The 22100-nt window shown below is 32.2% G+C and overlaps 1 protein-coding gene across 1 annotated transcript; it reads left to right on the forward strand.

The window, feature by feature from the left end:
• Positions 1–896: 896 nt before the first annotated feature.
• LOC140448027 (beta-1,3-glucan-binding protein-like) lies at positions 897–20220 on the forward strand. Its single transcript, XM_072541070.1, has 8 exons — positions 897–1188; positions 2174–2413; positions 8534–8820; positions 9008–9144; positions 13424–13590; positions 15326–15547; positions 16106–16251; positions 18058–20220. Exons 1-8 carry the CDS (start codon positions 1074–1076, stop codon positions 18244–18246), a joined length of 1503 nt encoding a protein of 500 aa, XP_072397171.1. The 5' UTR covers positions 897–1073; the 3' UTR covers positions 18247–20220.
• Positions 20221–22100: the final 1880 nt, after the last annotated feature.

The raw sequence follows: 22100 nt of genomic DNA on the forward strand, positions 1-22100 counted from the left end.
CATTTCCTCTTATCTCCCTTTTTATGTTTCGAGGTTATATATGCTTTGGACCATTCATCTGGTATTTCGTTCAGGTTTATAGCGTTACTGAACATTTCGTGCATAATTATGTGTAGTTTGTCCCTTCCGTACTTAATTAGTTCATTAACGATTCCTCCTGGTTCCCCTGATTTTTTGTTCTTTAAAGTCTTTATGGCATTCTTTACTTCGATTAACGTTATCTCAAGCTGTTCTTCATTCTGATTTTGTTGTTGTTCCTGTTTTGAGTCTGTCTCTATGAAATCTGGGCTGTTTTCTGTGAGTAGTTCTTTATAGTAGTCTTCCCACTCTTTTTCTGATATGTATTCTATTTGGACCTTTTCGTTGTTATTCTTCATAATTCTTCGCAATAATGAAGGAACATATAAACAAAAATAACTTTACAAACTCTCATGTTAAAGGATTTTTATGCTTGTTCAGCAAAATTGTGTCACTTTTTCATATAATGTCCATATCTTCACCTTTAAAATTTAAAATCAAATGGCAATCTTACATTGTTTATATATATATATATATATATATATATATATATATATATATATATATATATATATATATATATATTGTTTATAAGTAAAAATGACGTTTAATCTTTTGCATATTTTGTTTATTACGTATTGTTATCACCAAATTTATCAACAGCAGTCTTTAAACACCTGTATCAAAAAGTGTCACGAAAAATCCTTTTGATTTGCTAATTTCTCTGGTTTATACAAATTTTTATCAATATACAATTTTAATTTAAAGAATTTCCAACTTATTAGCTATTTTAAACTTATCGCTTCGTTAATTATAAAACTCATTTACGATGACGACAAATTGTTGAAATTTTGATACTTAACTATCAATTGAAACTTGTTTCGATATTAAATTTGTAATTAAACGGTTTTACCGTCCGAATCCAAACCAGTTTCGCATTCTTTGTCAGGTAGAAGAAAATTATTATATCTTGAACATCTCTTAACTGTGATCAGTCTGTGTTTCGGTTTGTGATATTTATTTAATGTAGTTACTTAGTCTCAAAATAATAAATAATGTATTATTTTATTTTAATTTTTTGCCACGCTGCTTTTGTATTTGCCCAATATGAAGTGCCAGAAGCTACAGTGGAAGCATATCACCCTAAGGGATTTTCAGTATCAATTCCAGGTAAATAAAAAGTTAATTTACAATACTAGAAAAATGTTTAGTACTAGTCTTTATTGAATATTTATGTAATTTAATTATTTTAGTTTTATTTTTACCTATCCACTTTCATTAAACCCGGTTCTCTGTAAGATGCTTGTTTGTTTTTAACATAAAGATTAGTTTAATTTTAACTTTACGTCATATCGACTATTTATTAGTGTGCACGGCTCATTAGGAATAAACCAATTTAATGTATTATTAATACAAAAAATAATCTCATTTCTCAATCAGTTTATGATTCAATCACGAACGGTATCAGTATAAATCTGTCTCTAGCAAAAGGTGTAAACTACTAAAGCCAGGATGTGACAGAACGTTGAGCGGCGTTCGTCATCGGCGAAGAGGAATAGAAAATATATAATAGAAAAAGACAAAATTTAAAGACGGGAACCAATGGAACGTGAAATACCGAATTTGCCCTCAATATTTGTGGTTTACGATTCCTGGGATAAGGCAAAACTGTGTATTTACGGTGAGCGCGTACTGTCTCTTCGTTTGTCTGTAAATCAACATGGTTCAAAGGAAGTTGGAAGATGATGTATAGTATACGCCCATCGCTAATAAACCCCAGTGACACTTTAAGCATTGATTTATTAATTACTGAAACTGGCCTCACACTGTTTTCTTAATCTGTTCATTACTGATTTCATTGCAGCTAAATAAAACTGTTTAAAATGACTTTATTGATATTCGTTGATACCTAGAGACCTACCAAAGCGATTTTTTTTACTTTGTTGAGTATTCTTGTATGTAGTGTTGAATGATGGGATAAATAAATCAGTAAAGAATCAGTAAATAATCAGTAAAGAAACAAACATATTCAAAATAAATTAAAATTTCATATTTTGGTTCTCTCATCACGTGACGTTTTTCTATCTTGTATTAATTATCTATACATTGCTTTACAGTCATATTAGCATATTATATGTATAATTCTACATTACAGATGAAGACGGGATCAAACTGTTCGCTTTTCATGGTAGGATTAATCAGGAAATGAACTTCAGAGAAGCAGGATTTTTTTCGAGAGATATCCTTCGACCTGTTAATGGTATGTGGACATTTAGTGACAGATCAACAAGGTTAAGAGTAGGCGATAAGATATATTATTGGACATACGTGGAATATTTTGACGGATATGAAAAAATAGGTTATCCTAAAGACGACCAAGTGTTTACAGTTACAAGTAAGTAGATTTCTTTTAGTCTATATATACAGGATAAGTTTTTAGTACGACATTGTTGGATCCATTCTTCTGGACTCCATTCTCATTTTCCTGGATATCGGCAGTATCTGCTAATGGAGTATGAGATAAGGTTTCAATATCAAATAATTCTTTCAATTGTTTAGGTGAAATATTGTTCGGTTCCCGTTGCAAATCTTTCGATAACATATTGTTGTTTGTTGCTATAGAATCAAATGGAATGCTTGCTGTATCGTCAGCACTTTTTATTTCCTCCTGTGAGGCATCATCAGGAAAGAGTGATGTAGAACAGCTTGGTTGATTTAAAACATTCCGCGTACACAATTTCCTTGAAATGATTTTAGTTGGTTGCAATTTGTGTTTGATATTTGCTTTATACAATGCCGTTTTCAAAGAAAACATGTTTGAAGATGCTTCTATGTCTAAGAAATGTGAACTAGATAATATTTCTTCATCACTGGTTGGCAAAAACATGGGATTAAGATCGGAATCAAGCGAACTAAAGGGGTCAGATTTGGCACCTGAAATAATAAAAAATACGAAATATAGTGATCTATCTCTATCTATACAGCCCTTGCTGTCCAATTTTGGACATAGGCCTCCTCTTCCTTCTTCCACGTCTCTTTATTGTAGGCAGTTTGTATCCACTTCGGGCCTGCGTGTTTCTTCAAGTCGTCTGACCATCGCATTTGTCGCCTTCTTCTTTTTCATTTGTAACTATATGGTCTCCAGTGTATAATCATCTTATTCCATCTGTCGTCTTTCTGTCTTATGGTATGTCCAGCGAACTTCCACTTAATTTTGCTATCTGCGTTAATACATCGGTCACTTTTGTTTTGTTGCGGATCCAAGTATTTCTTTTCTTGTCTGATAGCCTGATGTTCAGCATTTGCCTTTCCATGGCTCTTTGGGTCTTTGCTATTTTTCATGTTTTCCTTTGTAAACGTCCAAGTTTGAGAACCGTAGGTGAGAACAGAAAGTATACATTGGTTGAAGACTCTTGTTTTTAAATATTGAAGGTATTTTCTATTTTTTAGTATATAGGAAAGTTTTCCGAAGGATACCCAACCCAACCGTATCCTTCTTTTTATTTCTCCGGTCTGATTTTCTTTATTTAATTTAATTAGTTGTCCCAAATATACATATTCTTTTACTTGTTCTATAGTTGTTTGTGCAATTCTAATTATTAATTCTTCTGGTTGGTTGGTCATAATTTTCGTTTTATTATAATTCATTTCTAGAGCTATTTTTGTTGATTCGCTATTTAATTAATCCATCATATTTTGCAATTCTTCCCTTTTATCTGTTATTAATACAATGTCATCTGCATATCTTAAGTGATTCAAGTATTGTCCATTTATGTTAATACCCCGTTTTTCCAATTGTAATGTCCTCATAACGTCTTCCAAATCTTGATTAAATAGTTTGAGTGATATAGTGTCACCCTGTCTGACTTCTCGCCGTATCTTAATGGGCTCCGTTTGTTCAACTATTTTGATGGATGTTGTTGCTTGATCATATATATTGGAAATTAAATCCGTATATCTATAGTCTATTCTCCCATTTTGTAAAGACTTCTTTACTGTCCAATGTTTCACCTTATCGAATGCTTTTTCAAAGTCTACAAATGCCATATACATTGGGATTTGATATTCGTTGGCCTTTTCAATTAATATTTTTATCGTAAGCAGATGGTCGCTTGTACTTAATCCTTTTCTAAAACCGGCTTGCTCTGTTTTTTGACAATTTTTCTGTTTCGATTACTCATTGTTGCTGTCAACTGTCATTTATAGTATCATGGCTGGCACGACTGGCATAAATATGCCGTCTGTGCTTGCTTGGGCGCAGATGGCCGCTAACGGTTTTTTTTTAATTTCACTATTCTGATTTTTTTTTATTAAAATATAGAGTAATTATTTTAGAAAGGCATGTTTGTAATTAATACATGATTGACGTTTGGGTTTGGTAACAGTCAACCTGTTAAAATACAAGAATTTTGCAAATTATTGCTTGTACTAATATTGTTATTATTTAACTTATAAACATGTAAGAGGTTTATAAACAACAGGTAGCAGATTTTATGACTATACGCTAAAAGCTGTTAATAATTAAAAATTTGGTTAAACATAAAATAAAATTTGTTCATGAATATTTAAAAGTCGTAAAATGTAAAAAGAGTAGAGTAGAGTAAAAGAGTAGCGCAGAGAGTGGCCAAGTAAAGTCCGAGACATTTTTCATTTTTCGCGAGCCGTAATTAGATACGTATTAAAAAAATATTCAAAAAAAGGCATTAAAAATATTTTGACAAAAATTATATTTATTGAAAACAAATCAAATTTTCTTTCTTATATTTTCTATTTTATTTTTGTTCTCTGTTGTCATATTTTTAAAATAACTGGAAATAAAGAAATTAGAAGGTATCATATTTTCTTTTTTCAAATAAAAAATATTAATTTCTTTAATTTTTAATTGATTAAATGGTTCATCTATTGCCAAAAGCCGCATCTAACTTTATCAATAAATAAAGCAAAAAATCAAATTTTTCACGTATGTTCACTCTAAAGCACGTAAACTCTATTAGATCGTGATGCGAGTTATAGTTGAGGCTGAAAAAAATGTACTATTGACGTAGAACAACAAAATGTTTACAACCGAGAGCAAAACACAGCTGTTAAATAAATAAATGTTGCGCGATTTTTGCAGTTTCTTACGGTTCTCATCAGATCAATAAAATTGATCAATTCCGATGACCGCTCGCTATGGAATTTCCATTTTTAGAGCCTAATCTTTAAAAACAATAAAGGAGAAAGTACAAATATGGGCTACCATTTGGTTTATTACTGATATCTTGACTATTTTTGGACCGAAAAAGTTCAAAATACATAATTTTTATGTATAATTGTTTTGCTCTTTTGTGCTAGTCGTTTTTCTGCCTAAAATATTTTTTTCTGTAATGTCATACAAATACTCACGGTGTCGTTTAAGTAAGAAACGGAAAGGTGATATAAATATGGGCTTTATAGTAAAAATATTTTTATTTTTATTTTATAATTTTTTATGTACAATATTCACACACATATTCGTCTCTTTCTGCCCCAGAACAATCTATATATGCCCACAAGTTGCACATAAGGCACTGAATCCATTTTTCACCTCGATAATCCTCACAAAATTTTCCGTCACAGAAAATACAATCTCTTCCAAATCCATATCTTCATCAGCTGGTTGAAATTTCTGCTCACTATCGTTGTCAGAAGAACTTTTGATTTTCTTTTTATGTTGCCTTTCTGACTTTATTTTTAATTTTTTTCTTAGTCACCTCCCTTGTGGACTCAGCCGTAATGTGTCGTTTTACTTCTTGTACATTTAATTTCTTTTAGCTGTTTTGCTGGTTTAATGCTTCCTTGTAAGGTGAAGAAGTTATTACCGTTGATTTCGATGATTTTCTATCACGATTTGTAGATTTTTTCCTGATCGACAGCACTGGCGATATTTCAAATGGACTTACAAACTTCTGCAAACCAGAAGGACCTGGTTCACTGATATTGCTGGCTTCTGGTATTTTTGGTAGGATAGCAGGTTCAATAGCTTGCGGTTCTACATTGCTGTGGTTGTTACTCTCAATTTCTGCTGCAATAAAATCTGCATCTGAGAACACAGTCTTATTCAATGGATAAATTCCAGTCGCGCGGAATCCATTTACAGCAATTTTTCTAGTTTGGCTTTTAAGGTATGCTTTGCCAAAAAGTTCTCCAATATCGTACTGAGAGAAAGCGCGGTTATTATGACATAACTATTGACTGATTTGTTCGCTATAGTATGCCTTGAGCGTTCCCATTAAAGTTTTGTCTAGCGGTTGCAGTTTGTGTGTTGAATGTGGAGGTAATGAAATTATAACTAACTATGTTATTCTCCCTTGCCAGATTGATCACATTTAAATTGCGAGTATAGCTGTAGTGTCCATCTAATATAAGAAGTACAGGAAACTCTTTAGAGGGTTTAACGGTATCTATGAAGTGTTTAAACCACTGTGTAAATAAATTAGACTGCACCCAACCACTAGGATGAACGGCTGATATTGATCCAGGAGGAGTACCTTTCATGAGTTGCACATTCCTATTCTTTCTTGGGAAGATTAACATGGGTGGGATAAAATTCCCTCCAGCACTCATACATGCAATTAAAGTGATCAATAATCCTCTCTCACCCCGAAGTCAGCAATGCGATTTGTCTCTTTCCTTTGCGCCCCACTATTGCTTCAATTTTATTTTGCACAATGGTTAAGCCTGTTTTATCTACGTTGTAAATCTGTTTACTGGAAAAATTGTATTTATTATCTGCTTTTTCCAGATGATCAAAAAATATTTAAACATTCTCTTTGTTAAAGCTAGCTGCCCGTCCAAAAGACGTTCCAGTTGGTCTCCTTAAAGCCAATGTATTTTTATGACGCGCCAAGAACAAATCTAACCAACCTCTACCAGCTTTTTTAACTGAATAAAGGGATGATTTAATCCATTTGATTCAGCCAGAAAAAATGCCATTCGTTTGATATCAGTTTGCGTTAAGACTTTAAGTCCATAGACCACCAAACATTCTTCTAAATCTCGGCCAAGAATAGTTCCTCTTCCCAGTTTCTTAAGTACTGCTTCATCTGGACTTAGTTAAGTCATTTTTGCTAACGGTTGTATTGTCGATCTCGAGACATTATAAGTTTTAGCTGCTTTTAATGTACCCATCGTTTTATCTCTCACAGCTTGAATAGCAGATTTCATTTCATCTGGATCCCAGGACTTTCGTTGTTTTGGACTTACAATACTTTTTCTAGGCATTCTGAAAAGAAAAAACCCTGTAGACTAAACTGATACAAATATGGGCTAGGTCATATTTGTAGCACCACGCTAACCCATATTGCAACATAACCAAACATATATTCAAATATTAATAACTCAAATGCACAAATTAAAAGAAAAAGTCGAAAATATTATAAAATTATCAGCCTTTCGCTTACGATGTGTGATAAAATATTAAATTTATTCTTAGTTTTCACCGAAGAAAAAAAAAATTGAAATAAAAACATACCTGAAAAATTTCTTGAACGGCGTTAACACTAACATGTAATTGTTCCAACGGTCACTGGACCTAGGTCACTGTAAGCTTTATTAGTTATTATTTTAGACTAAAGAGTATCTAGTCAAGCTATTGACGTGAAGATGGTGGTGTGTATTTCACATTAATTGCGATAGCCCATATTAGTAGCATAGCCCATATTTGTACCTTCTCCTCTAACATCAAATTTCAATTTCAAGTTGTGTCGTTTAAAAAAACGTACTTGTGAAATCGAAAAGATAAAAATAATTTAGATTGTTTGTTATGTTAAATTTTAAATTCTGCGTTTTCTAGTCATATTTCAAATGCCTCATATTTGTTGAATTTTCATTGAAGATATTGTCTAGCAATGGTAATTTTACAGTGGCCAGTGTCATAAAACATGGCAGGAAGTGCGCAACGTTTATTTATTTAAAAGTTTTATATAAACTGACTTCATTTGTGAACAAATTCAAACTACATACAAAAGCTGCACCATTTACCTTTAAAACGTATTCTATTTTATTTTATCGATGGAAAACAATGATAAAAGATATGAATTTTGCCAGCAAATTGATATAAATTTTATTTACAAAATAGATTTCGCGCGCGTAACTGACATTTAAAATCGCCGGTCTCTTCAAGCATTGATTCTGAGAGAACGGGTCATTTAACACAAAAAGTGGTAATAAATATTTTTGTTCAAAATGACCTCAGCTACATTTCTTTTTTGAACATTTTTTTCTACGCGGCGTACAGATTCTTTGGTAAATCGTCGCCCTGCCTACGAAGGGGATTGTAGGGAAAAGTCCACGTGTAGGAGTAGCAAACTTTTTGCATCTTTTTGGGGTCCCAGAAATGACGTTTTCAGCAAAATTCAGCTTGTTTGTATGATTTCTAGAGGTGCAGTGACATTTTCGTCTCTAACGACTAAAACAATAACAATAAATTCAATATGTTTTATTCCACTTTTGTAATATGTAATAAATAAAATACTGTGCATTGGTTATATTTTAGACTTGATTAAAAAACCACCAGGTAAAGATAAAAATAAAGACACCGGCGAAAGCAAACCTAGCGTCATCACTGAACCTACGACAACAACGACTACAACGACTACAACGACAACTACTACGACACCCAGTCCAACACCAGTTTCTACTGCCAATATTTGCGATCCAACTATAACTGTTATTAATAATGGACAAACCACATGCAAAGGAAAACTAATATTTTCTGAATCATTTAATACAAAAATAAAAAGCACATCTTGGACTTTCGAGAATAAATTTGCTGGACTGCCAGTAAGTATATATTTGAAACTTTTTATAAAAACATTAAAGTATCTTCTTCTTCCGTCTCCTACCGAAAGTTGGATACCAAACAACATTTTCACTGTATTTTTGGTTGCTCTGACATTTTCACTAAACATCTCTAATTTTCAACATCTCTTTGAATTCAAATATCTTTTCTTACAATAATGAGTTTTAGGATTACGAATTCGTATTATACACTCCCAGATCCGATGTAGCCTTTATACAAGACAAAGCCTTAGTTATTAAACCAGCACTGATGGACAATATTTATGGGCCTAATTTTGTCGAAGAGCCCTTAGATTTAGGAACCAGGTAAGTAAATAAACAGGGACACTAAATTTGAGAAAAGAATTAATATTTTATACAATGCCAAATATTATTTTGTATGATAAAAACACTTCCGACTACTTTAGAGTTTTGCCATAATTACAATCTAATCAATAAAATTAGGGCCAATTACATACGCAGCCGTTTGACCGAAGCTTTTGTCGATGCGTTTATCTACACCAGTGACACATGTAACGATTTAACCGAAAATGTTTTTTATTTGGTTTAACCAGTTTGTTTAATCAAGACGGGAGTTTTCAGTTATTTTAGAAAGAAATGGAAAGATTTCACTTTCAAAATTATTGTGATTTATTGAAATGAGTGATGAAGAAGAAGTATTGATATTGACTCTTCTGTAATACCGCTGGAAAAGAAGAAGGAAAACTCGGAGGATGTAAATACACTCAATTATTTAAGGAAGAAAAAATAAAGTGTACTTCAGTTATTTGTTCTTTGAGTTTAGGAGTCATGAGGAGCAATTTTTTAATTTTACTGCTGTTGTCATTCCTTCAGAAGCAAACATGTCGCAAAATTCCATCAAGCATTGGTCTTTAATAATTTTATCTCTGTATTTTAATGTTCTCATGTCCCACAAAGTGGGACGCTTTTCTACCTCTCTGATCAATTTATAAACATCTATTTTTGGCATTTTCCGACAAAAATATTGAATAGAAAACAAAGAAAAATCCAATAATTGTTAACAAACCACTTTCAGAAAACGGATAGAAGATGCACTGGTGATGCAATAAAACGCAACTACTACTAATCAGGCTGTGTTGAAAAACGAGCCGGGGAGTCGTCCCAACAATCAACCGACTCGGTTTCAAAACCGCCAGGCGGCGCGCACCGCTCAGTCTGTCACTACCCATTTTGTCAACATAGACAACCTCCCGATTCGATTTTACTTTCGGTAAACGCTTTGGTCAAAACCGCCGCGTGTGTCATGGCACTAATAAGCAATTTTAACGCATATACAATTCTGATATATATTTTTTAGTTTTCTTTTACTTTTTTGTTTATTTTATATTTACTCTATATTAAAGCAAGCAATAAGCTATTGTTCTACAGTCTACCCGTCGGAAGTTCTAAAACTTCACAAATCAATGAGCGAGAAAAAAATTTAACACGTCTCAGTCCGGTTCTGTAAATTTATGAGCCTGCCTATTATAGCAATTATTATCATATTTATTATAGGCCAGACAAATAAAGGCCTAGCTTCTAGTCAAGAAGATATGCAAACACTACTTGATAGTGTCGTTGAGAGTTGTAGGGAGGCAGGTCTGGATCTGAACATACGGAAAACCAAAATACTCGTAATAAGTAAACAACAGCATATAAAACCGTCTATATATGTAAATAATACCAAACTTAAGTAAGTTGATAAAATCGTTTACCTTGGACAACAATTAAATTGTAACGCTGAAAGTCACGGCGAAATAAGATCTAGGATAGAGCAGGCTAGAGCGGCTCTTAGAAGGATGTTCAAGGTAACATAGACCTAAAATTGGCATTGAAGATTCGCATACTATGCTGCTACGTGTTCTCGGTCTTACTTTATGGTGTCGAGTCCTGGACTGTGAATATAATCGATCTAAATCGCCTTGAGGCTTTCGAAATGTGGTGCTATAGAAGAATTTTAAAAGTTTTCTGGGTGGAGAAGATTCGAAACTCTACAATACTAGAACGTCTCAACAAGACTACTGAGATCGTAAAAGGCATCGAGCTGAAGTATTTCGGACATGTAACGAGAGGTCCCAAATATAGGTTGCTACAAAATATCATGCAAGGAAAAATAGTAGGCAAACGCAGTCCAGGACGAAGAAGAACCTCATGGTTGAAGAACTTGCGAGACTGGTATGGTCTTGATACAAGCATGCTATTTAAGGTGGCAGTGAATAAAATTAAGATAGCTATGATGGTAACCAATGTTGTGAAAGGACATGGTACATGAAGAAAAAGAAGTCAAATAAAATTGCAATACATGTAAAAAGTAAAGTAATTCGTTACAGAACGAATGCTTAAAAAAATTTAAGTTTCGGTATGAAAATTTGGATTTATGTCAAAAGTGTCAGTTTAAAATACCGGCGTCATTGTTTAAACATTGATTTTATAGCAAAAATCACCGAAAATAACTATTTTTAATTTTTTTCAATACTTTTCTCCTAATTAAGTAGAAGTTTTAATTTTTGTTTTTTTTTTTGAAAGATTATGAAAAAACGATTTATTTAAAGCCTTCTAAATTCAATTTGGTTGATAATTTATTTAAACAATTGCGATAAACTGCAAAAATTTGTAGGAGCCATAAACATAAAAAAATAGGAATAAATAAAAACAAAATGGTAATATTTATTTTTTTTTATTTAAACACAAAACCACATCAACCGCGCAGGGTTACTAGTGGATATAACAAATACATGAAATATTACATTAAATAAAATTGAATAACTTGATCTCTTTTAAATAGCTTAACACTGTCGAAATTTTTTTGGTGAGAACTGTCTTGAGATCATCATCTGTGAATCCGTGGGATCTTCTTTTTTCCTTGAATTGAGGACAATCAAGCAGGATGTGTTTCACAGTCAGTGGGTTAGAGTATGAAGATAGCTACTCCGCCACTGGCCTGTTGTACTACTCTGTTTTTTGGAAAACATTGATAATTTCGAAGATTTATATTAACTTGTTTAAAATGAGTTTCTTGAAGAAATAAGATCTTTGGGCATAATTCGTTACTACCATAAACTGATTTTTTAAGTTCCTTTACAAAAATATGTACACAACGGCAAATCATTTGTATTATTTTTCTTGCCTGAATAAGGAATAACATCGATCATATATTTTGAAGAGCTGTCACAGATCATAACGATTTTGAGACCATACGAATAACGTTTATCAGGTAAATACATTCGAAAAGAGCAACATCCTCGAAATCCTACTAACTGTTCATCCATAGTCAGATAGGATGAACGCTGGCCACTCATTCAGGCCTAATAAAATTTTTCTGATCTTACTATCAAACTGATATTACTATCAAACATATATTTCATGGATAAATGACTGTCTTTATTTGCTGCAGACATTATAAAAATTGCCAAGTAAGATTTTAGCTTCTTTTTACTCATGTAAGAAATATTAGCAGGACTGGCATATTTTTTAGATTGTCTTGTAATTTCAGTATTTGAGTGTAACAGAGTACGACATATTATATCATCTGAAAACAAATCTAAGAAATATTCTTTAACTTCTGTGTAGTTTTTGGCATATTCTTTGGGACCAGCTATAAAATGAATAATATTTCTAGCTGCTGTTTTTATAACAACGAAGGTATTTTGTTTGACCACTTATGCCAGTTTTTACCTTTTAGAGCCCGGATGTACAATAAACTGAAAAACAGTGGCGTTTCCACCTGATGTTTCAGGTACTTCTTCTGTATGTTTTTCGTTTTCCCCAATATTGCTTTTATATCTGGATCCATTAAATTTATAGATGAACTGTTTACACTGGATGGACGAAAAATTTCTGAATTACCACTATTTTTTAAATCAACTACTTCATCTAAATCGTTCTATTCAAACTTCAAAGCATCTTCTTCTAACTACCAGTCACTTCCACTATCTTCAAAAGGTTCCTGCTAACTATTTTCACCATTCATTATACGATGTATTTCATCGTTTATTTCGTTTACGGTTTAAGGTTTTTTTGATGACATAGTGCTACAATTAAATAAAATAATATTTACTACAAATATAAAAAAGAATTAGATAATGACTTACCAAAAACGTCACCGGCGTTCAAATAAACTCGAGAGAGAAAAACTAATGTAGAAAGTGGACTTTTGTAAAATTGACGACGTGCCCTCAAAAAATTTAATACATCATTACATTAGTAATAAAACATACCCACCATCTGTTAAATCAAGACTAAAGAAACAACTACTAATAAGTGTATGGGCATAGGTTACGCGATTGCCCCCGAATTGCGACGAAAACCGAGAAGCGTCGTCAATTTTACGATAGTCCAACTTTCTAGGGTTAAATTAAAAGATAGGTGGATTAAACCAATACAATTTCTATTGCAGTATTTTGGACCCATGAGATTTGACTAATACTAGATTTAAATTATTTTGTTACATGACATATTATTTGTTACATGATACACTAAATCTAAAATGGACCTGATATAGCTCTTAACTGTATTATTTTTCTGAATTTTTATGTAATGTATTGTAATAAGTCTAATTAATAAATATTTTATTTATTGGTTTAAGTTGTACTGGAGTATTAGGTACCCTAGATTGTCATGTAAGACCCGACGCTGGATTTATTTTACCACCAGTAATTACGGCTAAGATAACAACAAAAGAGAAATTTTCCTTTAAGTATGGCAAAATTGAGATCAGAGCTAAATTGCCCAAAGGAGATTGGTTATATCCAAGTAGGTAGATTTAAGTTTTTATTAATTCCTGTACATAATGTTTATGTTTTTATTTAAAAAGGTCTTCCACGCAGAACCAAATTTTTGTAATTGGCTGCTGTTTAAATTCCTTTAATTCATTAGATATTTCGGTTTCTATACCTACAAGGTTCAGTTGTAGTGGTCACCATTTTCTGCGATTAAAAATATATGGAACTTATATATCCAGGTATTATGACATTATTTTAATTTGCCTTTTGATGTCAGGTAGTTCTTGTATTTCTATTCATTCATCACTTTGTGTCATTTCTTAGTTACTGCTATGTTGTTTTGTGTTCTCTCTGTATGGATTTGTATTTCTAAACATTTTTATTTTTCTAGCCTTCGAATGGCCTTCTTTATTCAATTGGCTGTAGTATTTCAAATGCCACCCACTGTGTTTTAGTATCTTAATCAGGTTTTATTTGTATACAAAGACTCTTCATTTGGAATCATTTTTATAACTCTAAAAGTTTCCCATTTTGTATTACTATTGTAGCGAGATTAAATAAAACTAGCGGTTCGAATTTATATACATATATTTATTTATAACTTTACAGTTCGGTAGTATCTTAACAACTAAACTCTACTTCTAACATTGTTACCTATATATACCAAAAGTATTATGTTCGAGAATATTCTGGCGTAGTCCCACCTCTAATTCGCCTACGTGACCGGTTATTCTCTCTCGCACTCGATACACCGAGAAGGTTCTGGAAGAGTATTAGAGATGCAATGCAACCGTTACCTGGGCCATGCCGAGAGCATGTTCGTAACACTATCGTCATTTGAGGGGAGTAATTTTTTTACTTCTTCTTTAATTCTCAACTTCAATTCTTGTTTTATTGTTGGGTGTTTCATAGATAACTGATTTTTTGTAGATTTTTTAAGCTTTTAACCAATTTTGGCCTTTAACTTTATATAGACTCATTAATTTATTAATTCTTGCTAAAATTCTTGAAAAGTAAAGGATAAAGAAATTTTATTTTTTCCTAAAAGAAAACTATTTAATTCTTGACTACTACTTTGTTTTTTGACTAAAACAGTCATTAAAACCATTAAAAGACTAAAATATTATAAATCAGGGTCTGAAAGAAAAGCGCTGATATACTGAACTTTTGGTCAGCACAGAAGTTCTGATTAAGTGTGGTATACTGTATTGACTGTATGAAATTAAACAGCAACTACCATCTGAATACTAAAGGATATTCAAATCCTACATAACAACCAGACTTTTTAGATAAAACACGGTAGGCTAATAACAGCATTGAGACTTAACTCCAGCGTACCTCAAGGTAGTATGCTTCGTCCACTCGTGTACCTATTATACACGGCTGACCTACCTTCTTTTGACCAGTGCTCTTAAGCAACATTTACTGATCACATCGTTATCTTGTTTTTAAATAAAAATCACTTGGAAGCATCTAGAAGGTTACAAGACATTTATTTTTAAAACGATTTCTCTGCAGGCTCTCTTCAGTTATTCTAACATGGTGTTAATTTTGCATAGGTCATCTCTTAAATCCATGTCATCAGCGTAATTCAGGGGATGCAGTCTTTTCCCGTCAACACTCATCCTTTTATGATACCAATTAAGGGTTTTAAAAATACGTTCGATGACAGTTATAAAAAACTTTAGCGATAGTGTGTAACTTTATTACATATGTCGCATTTCATAAAATGCCTATGTGTTCTATAAATAATAATTATGTTTTAGTATTAACTCTAAATCCCGTGAAAGACGAATACGGTCCTGGATATGACTCTGGTCAAATCACAATAGCTTTTAGTCCAGGAAACGCTGTCTTAAGTCACGACGTATATGGTGGAATAGTCATAAGTGGTTCTCCTGTAGGTAGAAAATATGGACTCAAATCTGTATCCAGAAGTTCTTCATGGTATAGTTCGTATTACAGATATGCAGTCACCTGGAATGAAGGTATACAATATTTACTTAACTATTGATTAAATTTTGAATGGGTTGGTAGAAATGTGAGTCCATTTAATTTAGGTAAAAAGATATAAATAAAAGACTTACTCATAATCAATTTATTTACCCTGGCCTAACCGGTTTCGCATATAACAATTTGATATGCATCTTCAGGCCTCCGGTAAAGTAACTAAATGCTGAAATCACAATTTGCCAGTATTAAGGTACTGTGTCTGGTGAAGAAAATATGTAAATTATGCCAATATTACATTATTTGTCCACAGTTTTAAAAGTGCAATTTTAAAAATATATATGAATGTTACTTACATGCAGATATAACGAATGTTGTTATATTCACGTGAAAATATAAGGTTTAGTTATGGTTTAGCTATACCTTAGCCGATCGGTTTCAGTTTTAAGCCCCTCGAAACTCGCCTTTCATCCTTTCGTCCTAACATTAGGTCCAATGTTATGTTTGCTGAAACTAGTCGGTTTAAAAAAAGTTTTTTTTTTAAACCGACTAGTTTAAACCGACTAAAAAAGTTTAATAGTACCACTATTTTTTAGATGGCATAAGTTTATCGGTTAATGACAGGATATATGGAACAGTTTTTCCTCCATCCGGTGGATTCTCAACGTTAGCAAAGGCTTTAAATATCAAAAATGCTGATCGATGGAAGACTGGATCGTTATTTGCTCCTTTCGATAAAGAAGTAAGCAAATAATTTTATATTTACGTCGACGCAGACATATATATTTTAGTAGAATTTCTTGGGTTATGCTCTTAAAAAAGATTCTTTATTATACTAAGACATTTTTATTCACTTTTTCGACATTTCGGCAGGATATCCAAGCCTTTTTCAAGAAATAATATTGACTAACAAACATTTTATCAAAAGACATAGGTTTAATATGAGAAACTTTTGACTAACCAAGCATGTAAAAATTGATTGCTAACAAGTATACAATTAAACATCACTATTAAAATAATAAAAGCTTAGGACAGACCCACTGAGTCACTTCATATAAAATGTATTTTAAAACACGTTTATGCATTTATGTATTTTAAATTAAATTAAAATATATCTTGTTTAAATTTTTGACATCTTTTCTTGACACTATTATTTTTTATTTCTGTAGACTCTTTTTCCTGTTATGTTCACTTTTTAGAATCTTAGTTTTGTCAAAATCAAATTTATGTTAATTTTCGTTTTTATGTATTATGGGGGCGGTTGAGTTTTGTTGTCATATTTGTGAGAACGTATTCTCGATTTAAGTATTTGACTGGTTTGTCCAATATATACCCCATCGTAATTCGAGCAGGGAATTTCATTTACAACATGCGATTTTTTTAATTGACAGTTTTTTTTGTTTTATACAATTCTTTTTCAAAAGATTGTGGTCTTTATGAGCAACTGTTATATTATTTATACACAGAAGATTTGCAAGTTGTTAAACCTTACAGGGGGAGACATCTAGTTTTTCTTTACAGTAAAATGTATGCAGTCATGAGTTGTATTATATCGACATCCTCTCTGATGTCTTCTTCGAGGTTTTTGAGATCTCGGTCTCTTTACCCTCCAGACACTACTATACTGTTCACTAGTCACTGCTTTACTGCTGCTACTGTAGATAGCAGACGGATCATTTGTATTGTCGATGATGGGGGTGGGGGTTGGCGCAAACATTTATGACGGCGGGATTTTAACTGGAAGGTGGAACGAACGATATTTTCTTCGCAAGTCATATCTGTGCATCTTTGGAATAATATATGTAGACTTAACAGTGCATATCTCGTAACTACGCCTTATATGAATCCAAACCGTGTGTCTTGTATTCTCTCTTCGCATAGCTTGCGATGTATAATTTTAAGAAAAAGTTTTAGTGTATGGCTCATTAGACTTATTAGTCTATATTCTCCGCACTTTTTCGCTCTCTGTTTCTTTGGTAACGTAATAAATTCTGAAACTAGCCAGTCTTTTGGAAAATTGAAGATTTTACATAGTATTCTTAAAGATTCATTATCAAGAAGTTTAAGAAATTCAGACTGTACCTACTCCGTCTGGTCCTGGAGCTCTCCCTTCTTTTAGTGATATCATGGCTGCTCTTATTTCTGCCACTAGTAAAGGTGGTCCGTAGGTATTGGGGACTGGTTCTCCCTCTTATCAAAAAGTAAATTTCGTATGTAATTTTTCCAGGTATTATCAATACTCTCTTTGTCCACAATTACCTCTCCGTTGTCATTACCAAGTTTACCTATTCTTCTGTTTAAACATTTGCCTGTAATTTTTTCTTGCCTTTTTATGCACGTTGAAGTCGTCGTATTTACTTTGTAGAATTTAGATTTCTTGGCATTTCTTTGTATTTCTCGTTGTAATGTTTTATGCACAAGTATGCATTAGAAGTTTTTAACTTCATTGCAAGTTTTACAAGCTAACCACTGTAATTTTCCCATTTATTATTTTATTAAATATATTAAATATATGTATATTAAACAAAATAATGATTGTAATTTTTAGATGTATATATCAGTGGGTGTTGGAGCAGGTGGATTAAATTTTGAAGATAGAACCGACGGATCTAAACCGTGGAGAAATTATGAACGTTTAAGTTTCAAGAAATTCTATCAGGCACAACAAAACTGGAGTAGTACATGGGATGAAGACAGTCGACTATCCGTTACATCTATTAAAGTATGGGCATTATAATCGGCTAACTTTGGAACCACAAATTGGAAAAAATTTGATGCTTGAGGAAAAAATTTTTTCCGATATTTTTTACGCCTATAATAAAAAACGATTTTGATAAGCAACTTATTCGCAATTAGTAAATTGCCGTGCTTGTATGCTTTTATGATAGATACATATGCTAATAAAACAAGAAAATAAATAGTTGTATAATGAAACTATTAGTCGTCTATACAGAGATTGTATTATATTAAATATAAAACGTTTTGTGATAATAGAAAAAAAAAACAAATAAACATCTTGTTTTGAAGTTTTGTTGTTTAATATTATAGCTTTTACTTGTTTAATATTTGCTAGATATTACGAGAGATTAAAATTTATTTATTTAATTAAATCAATTGTGCATCGACTTCTTATCGTGCTTGGCTCCGGCTCGGGCCGGAATTGCAAAAGTAAATTCTAATTATATCGTTTTATGTACTGATTTGCAACAAGTTCTTTTTTGCCCTAATCTGACTCACTCATCAATCTTCTACCAGCGACAACTTTCTTCGTTTAACTACGCTGTTCATAATATGGGGAGTAATACTGCTACAATGATACTGTGGAACGAAATAATGGCGCATCGAGGCCCTATTGAGATAGCATCAGCATTGCAGCTTTATATAACTGAAAACTTCAATCGTCTTGGTCCAGACCAAGAAAGAAATCTTGTTATTTGGTCAGATATATGTCTCTGCCAAAATAACAATTGGAAAGTCATAACATTACTTCGACTACTGATGTTAGAAAAATACTTCATCCAAATTAAGCAAAAGTTTCGAACTAGTGGGCACAGCTTTCTGCCCTGTGATAGAGACTTTGACCTCATAGAACGCATCAAAAAACTTTCATGGGTTTATATCCCGTTTCAGTGGACAGATCTAATTGCAAAAGCTAGAGTTAAAATCGATTTAAAGTTATCTACATACATCAAACATTTTTTTAAAATTTTATCAACGTAGAAAATGTAGTATGGAAAGATCTAAAGTGCAAAATAACTCAGACAGTGTGGATACAAATTAGCTCAGATGATCCAAATACTAGACAGTTAAGAAAATCCCACAACACTATTCAACCATGGTTACCTTATTCTTTAAAGTCAACTAAAACGCCTATTCGCTCCGTGCGTGACCATGGTAGGGGTACTTTGAAACGATGCCAGCGTGCGTAGCGGCGAAATATGACAAAATTGGCCCTACCTTTTTACGCATAAATTTTATCAAAAATGTGTGCAAATACATATTGCGTATTTAATTGTGCTAATAATAGCAAAAATAGTAAATGTAGTTTTTATAGGTTCTCAAAGATTACATATAAATTAGAGAAAAGAAAAAGATGGATCCGTACTATTAATATGAAAAAGTTAATATCACATAACTTCATTTTTATGCAATTGAAATAGGAAAAATTTAAATAATTTACCTTAAATGATATTTTATAAGGCTTCAAGCTAACTGCAGAGTGCCTGATGACTTTAGCTTTTATATTATAACTTTTACTATTACTGCTTTTAAATATATGCTCTTTCACGTGAAAAACTTGATTTGCCAGTACTAGATTTTTCCCTTTCTTTTCCGTTTGTGGTTAAAAAGATATACTATGATGAATTTTGGGAATCCCAGTTTATAATACTACATTTATTTTGTACATAAACTAAAAAAATATAATTAAAAAGTTAATTATTAATAATTGTCATTTTCGCATGTATTTAACAATGTCAAACATATGTCATATGTTTAACCTGAAAATTGGTAGGTCCAAAATTGTCAGATGAAGGCGGTAGGTCTCGTGTCAGTCACGCACGTAGCAAATAACTAAAGTCACTCTTGCTGAACTTGCACAAGCCTATGAAGGACTACTACCAATTAAAAAAGAAAAACATGTCAATTTATTAAATATTGCCGAATATATTTCACTACAGTATGTAAGCTAGTATCAAAATCTTAAGTGAATAATATTATTTTAATATGTACGTGATATAAAACAAGTAATTTGTTAATAATATGTACGTTTCTTAATTTCATGTGTACTTCATTTTTTATTTATAAAACAACGTTTTAACCGCCTTAATTTCACACAACAACGTTTTTTTTAACGTTTTGAGGTTTGTATTTTGAGAACGATATCCGAAGTGGAAATTGAAACGTCAATAAACTTACTTTAACCTTTAATTGTGGCTTATTCCCATTTAAATAGTAATTACTTTAAAATGCCACAAGAAAATTGCTTCAGAACAATATTAAGAAACCGTTATGGGCCCAGCGTTATTCAAAATTTTCGGAGATTGGAAATTCTTTGCAAGAAAGTGGCAGATTGTCAAAATTCAATAAAATTTTTATGCTTGTATTTTGAGAAAGATTTGAGAAAGAAAGAAGAAGTGGAAATTGAAACGTCGATAAACTTACGTTAACCTTTGATTGTGGCTTATTCCCATTTAAATAGTAATAACGTTTGAACCGACCGACGGGGATTTAACACGTTGTTTTATTAATATTAATCTGAAGCTATTTTCTTGTGGCATTTTAAAGTAGATACTATTTTATTGGGAATAAGCCAAAATTGAAGGTTAAAATAAGTTTATTGACGTTTCTTTTTCCACTTCGGAAATCGTTCTCAAAATATAAACATTAATAAATACAATTTATTAATTGTTATATAAAGAGCATGACAAGCTTTAAACTAAATTTAAAGGAATTTTTGATTGCACACATTTTCTATTCAATTGAAGAATTTCTTCAATTTTAAATATTTTTTTTGTTGTTAGTTTGTTTACTTGTTTTTTTTTATTTAATCTACTGACCAATTCCTCTCTTGAAGAAAAAAATATCACTAATATCTGCATTAGTGAATACTGTATAGTTTAAATATAACGTATAAATAATCATTTTAGTTTTAGTTATTGTTTTAAATAAATTATTTAATAATTAAATACTCTAAATCGTCGTTATTTTATTGTTCCCAAATTGTCCTGAATACGTACCTGTCACACATTTGCTAGCCTTTGCGCATCTGTTTGTTGCCTGAATGTAATATCTTTCGTTTCAATAATCTAAGGATATGCCTATCCTTGCTGACTGTACTCATTTTAGTTTCGCGGATAAGTTACATGAGGATAACAGGAAAAAAGCGACTGATGCTGTCCTGAAGTTGAGGTTAGGGAACCATGTTGGAGTTCTATTACCCAGGACTTCCACATGAAGAGCATTTGGGTGATAGTTGTGCCCCTATCGCGCATCAGAGTCCTATATGGGGGAAAGGGATGTTCTGGAGCATTGAAGCGCGGTGGAGTGACTCCTGAGTTAATACCCCTCGCTCTAATGAATTGTTACACCCAAACGTAATTCTTAGGGGTGAATATGTTTCACAGGCTGGGTTTAGTTAAATTGCTTGCTAGCTTGCAGTACTTAAGAATTTTGGCAAATTTTCACCAATAGTGACTTTTCATTGTGGTTTACCTTTTACTCATTGTTTGTCACATATATCTACATACCTAGTAATGTCTTTACAAGCTTAAAAGCGAAAGCACAAAACTCTGGCAATTAAAGAAAAAGAATGATATTTTGGACCGCTTAAATCGCAATCAATTCTATAGTAATTTATTAAAGAATACGCCGTATGGCAATCTACAATTTATGACATTACAAAGACTAACGAGAAGATTCAAACCTTCGTGTCAACTACTAACTGTGGTCCAGGTAAGAGACAGGCATTCAATTAAGTCGAACATCCGGAAGTGGAAGAAGTTTTATTCATTGGGTTTTTCAATAAAGCAACGCGCATGCGTCCTATCTGCGATCCATTTAAGCTAAGTTTTTTTACAAGGAAATAATAAA

This window comes from Diabrotica undecimpunctata, chromosome 8 (assembly GCF_040954645.1).
Source record: "Diabrotica undecimpunctata isolate CICGRU chromosome 8, icDiaUnde3, whole genome shotgun sequence".
NCBI classification, from domain to species: Eukaryota; Metazoa; Arthropoda; class Insecta; order Coleoptera; family Chrysomelidae; genus Diabrotica; species Diabrotica undecimpunctata.

Coding starts and splice junctions, on each gene's coding strand:
- LOC140448027 (XM_072541070.1), top strand. CDS start 1,074: ATGTATTATTTTATTTTAATTTTTTGCCACGCTGCTTTTGTATTTGCC. Junction 8,821..9,007: donor ATAAATTTGCTGGACTGCCA/GTAAGTATATAT, acceptor AATGAGTTTTAG/GATTACGAATTCGTATTATA. Junction 9,145..13,423: donor CCCTTAGATTTAGGAACCAG/GTAAGTAAATAA, acceptor TATTGGTTTAAG/TTGTACTGGAGTATTAGGTA.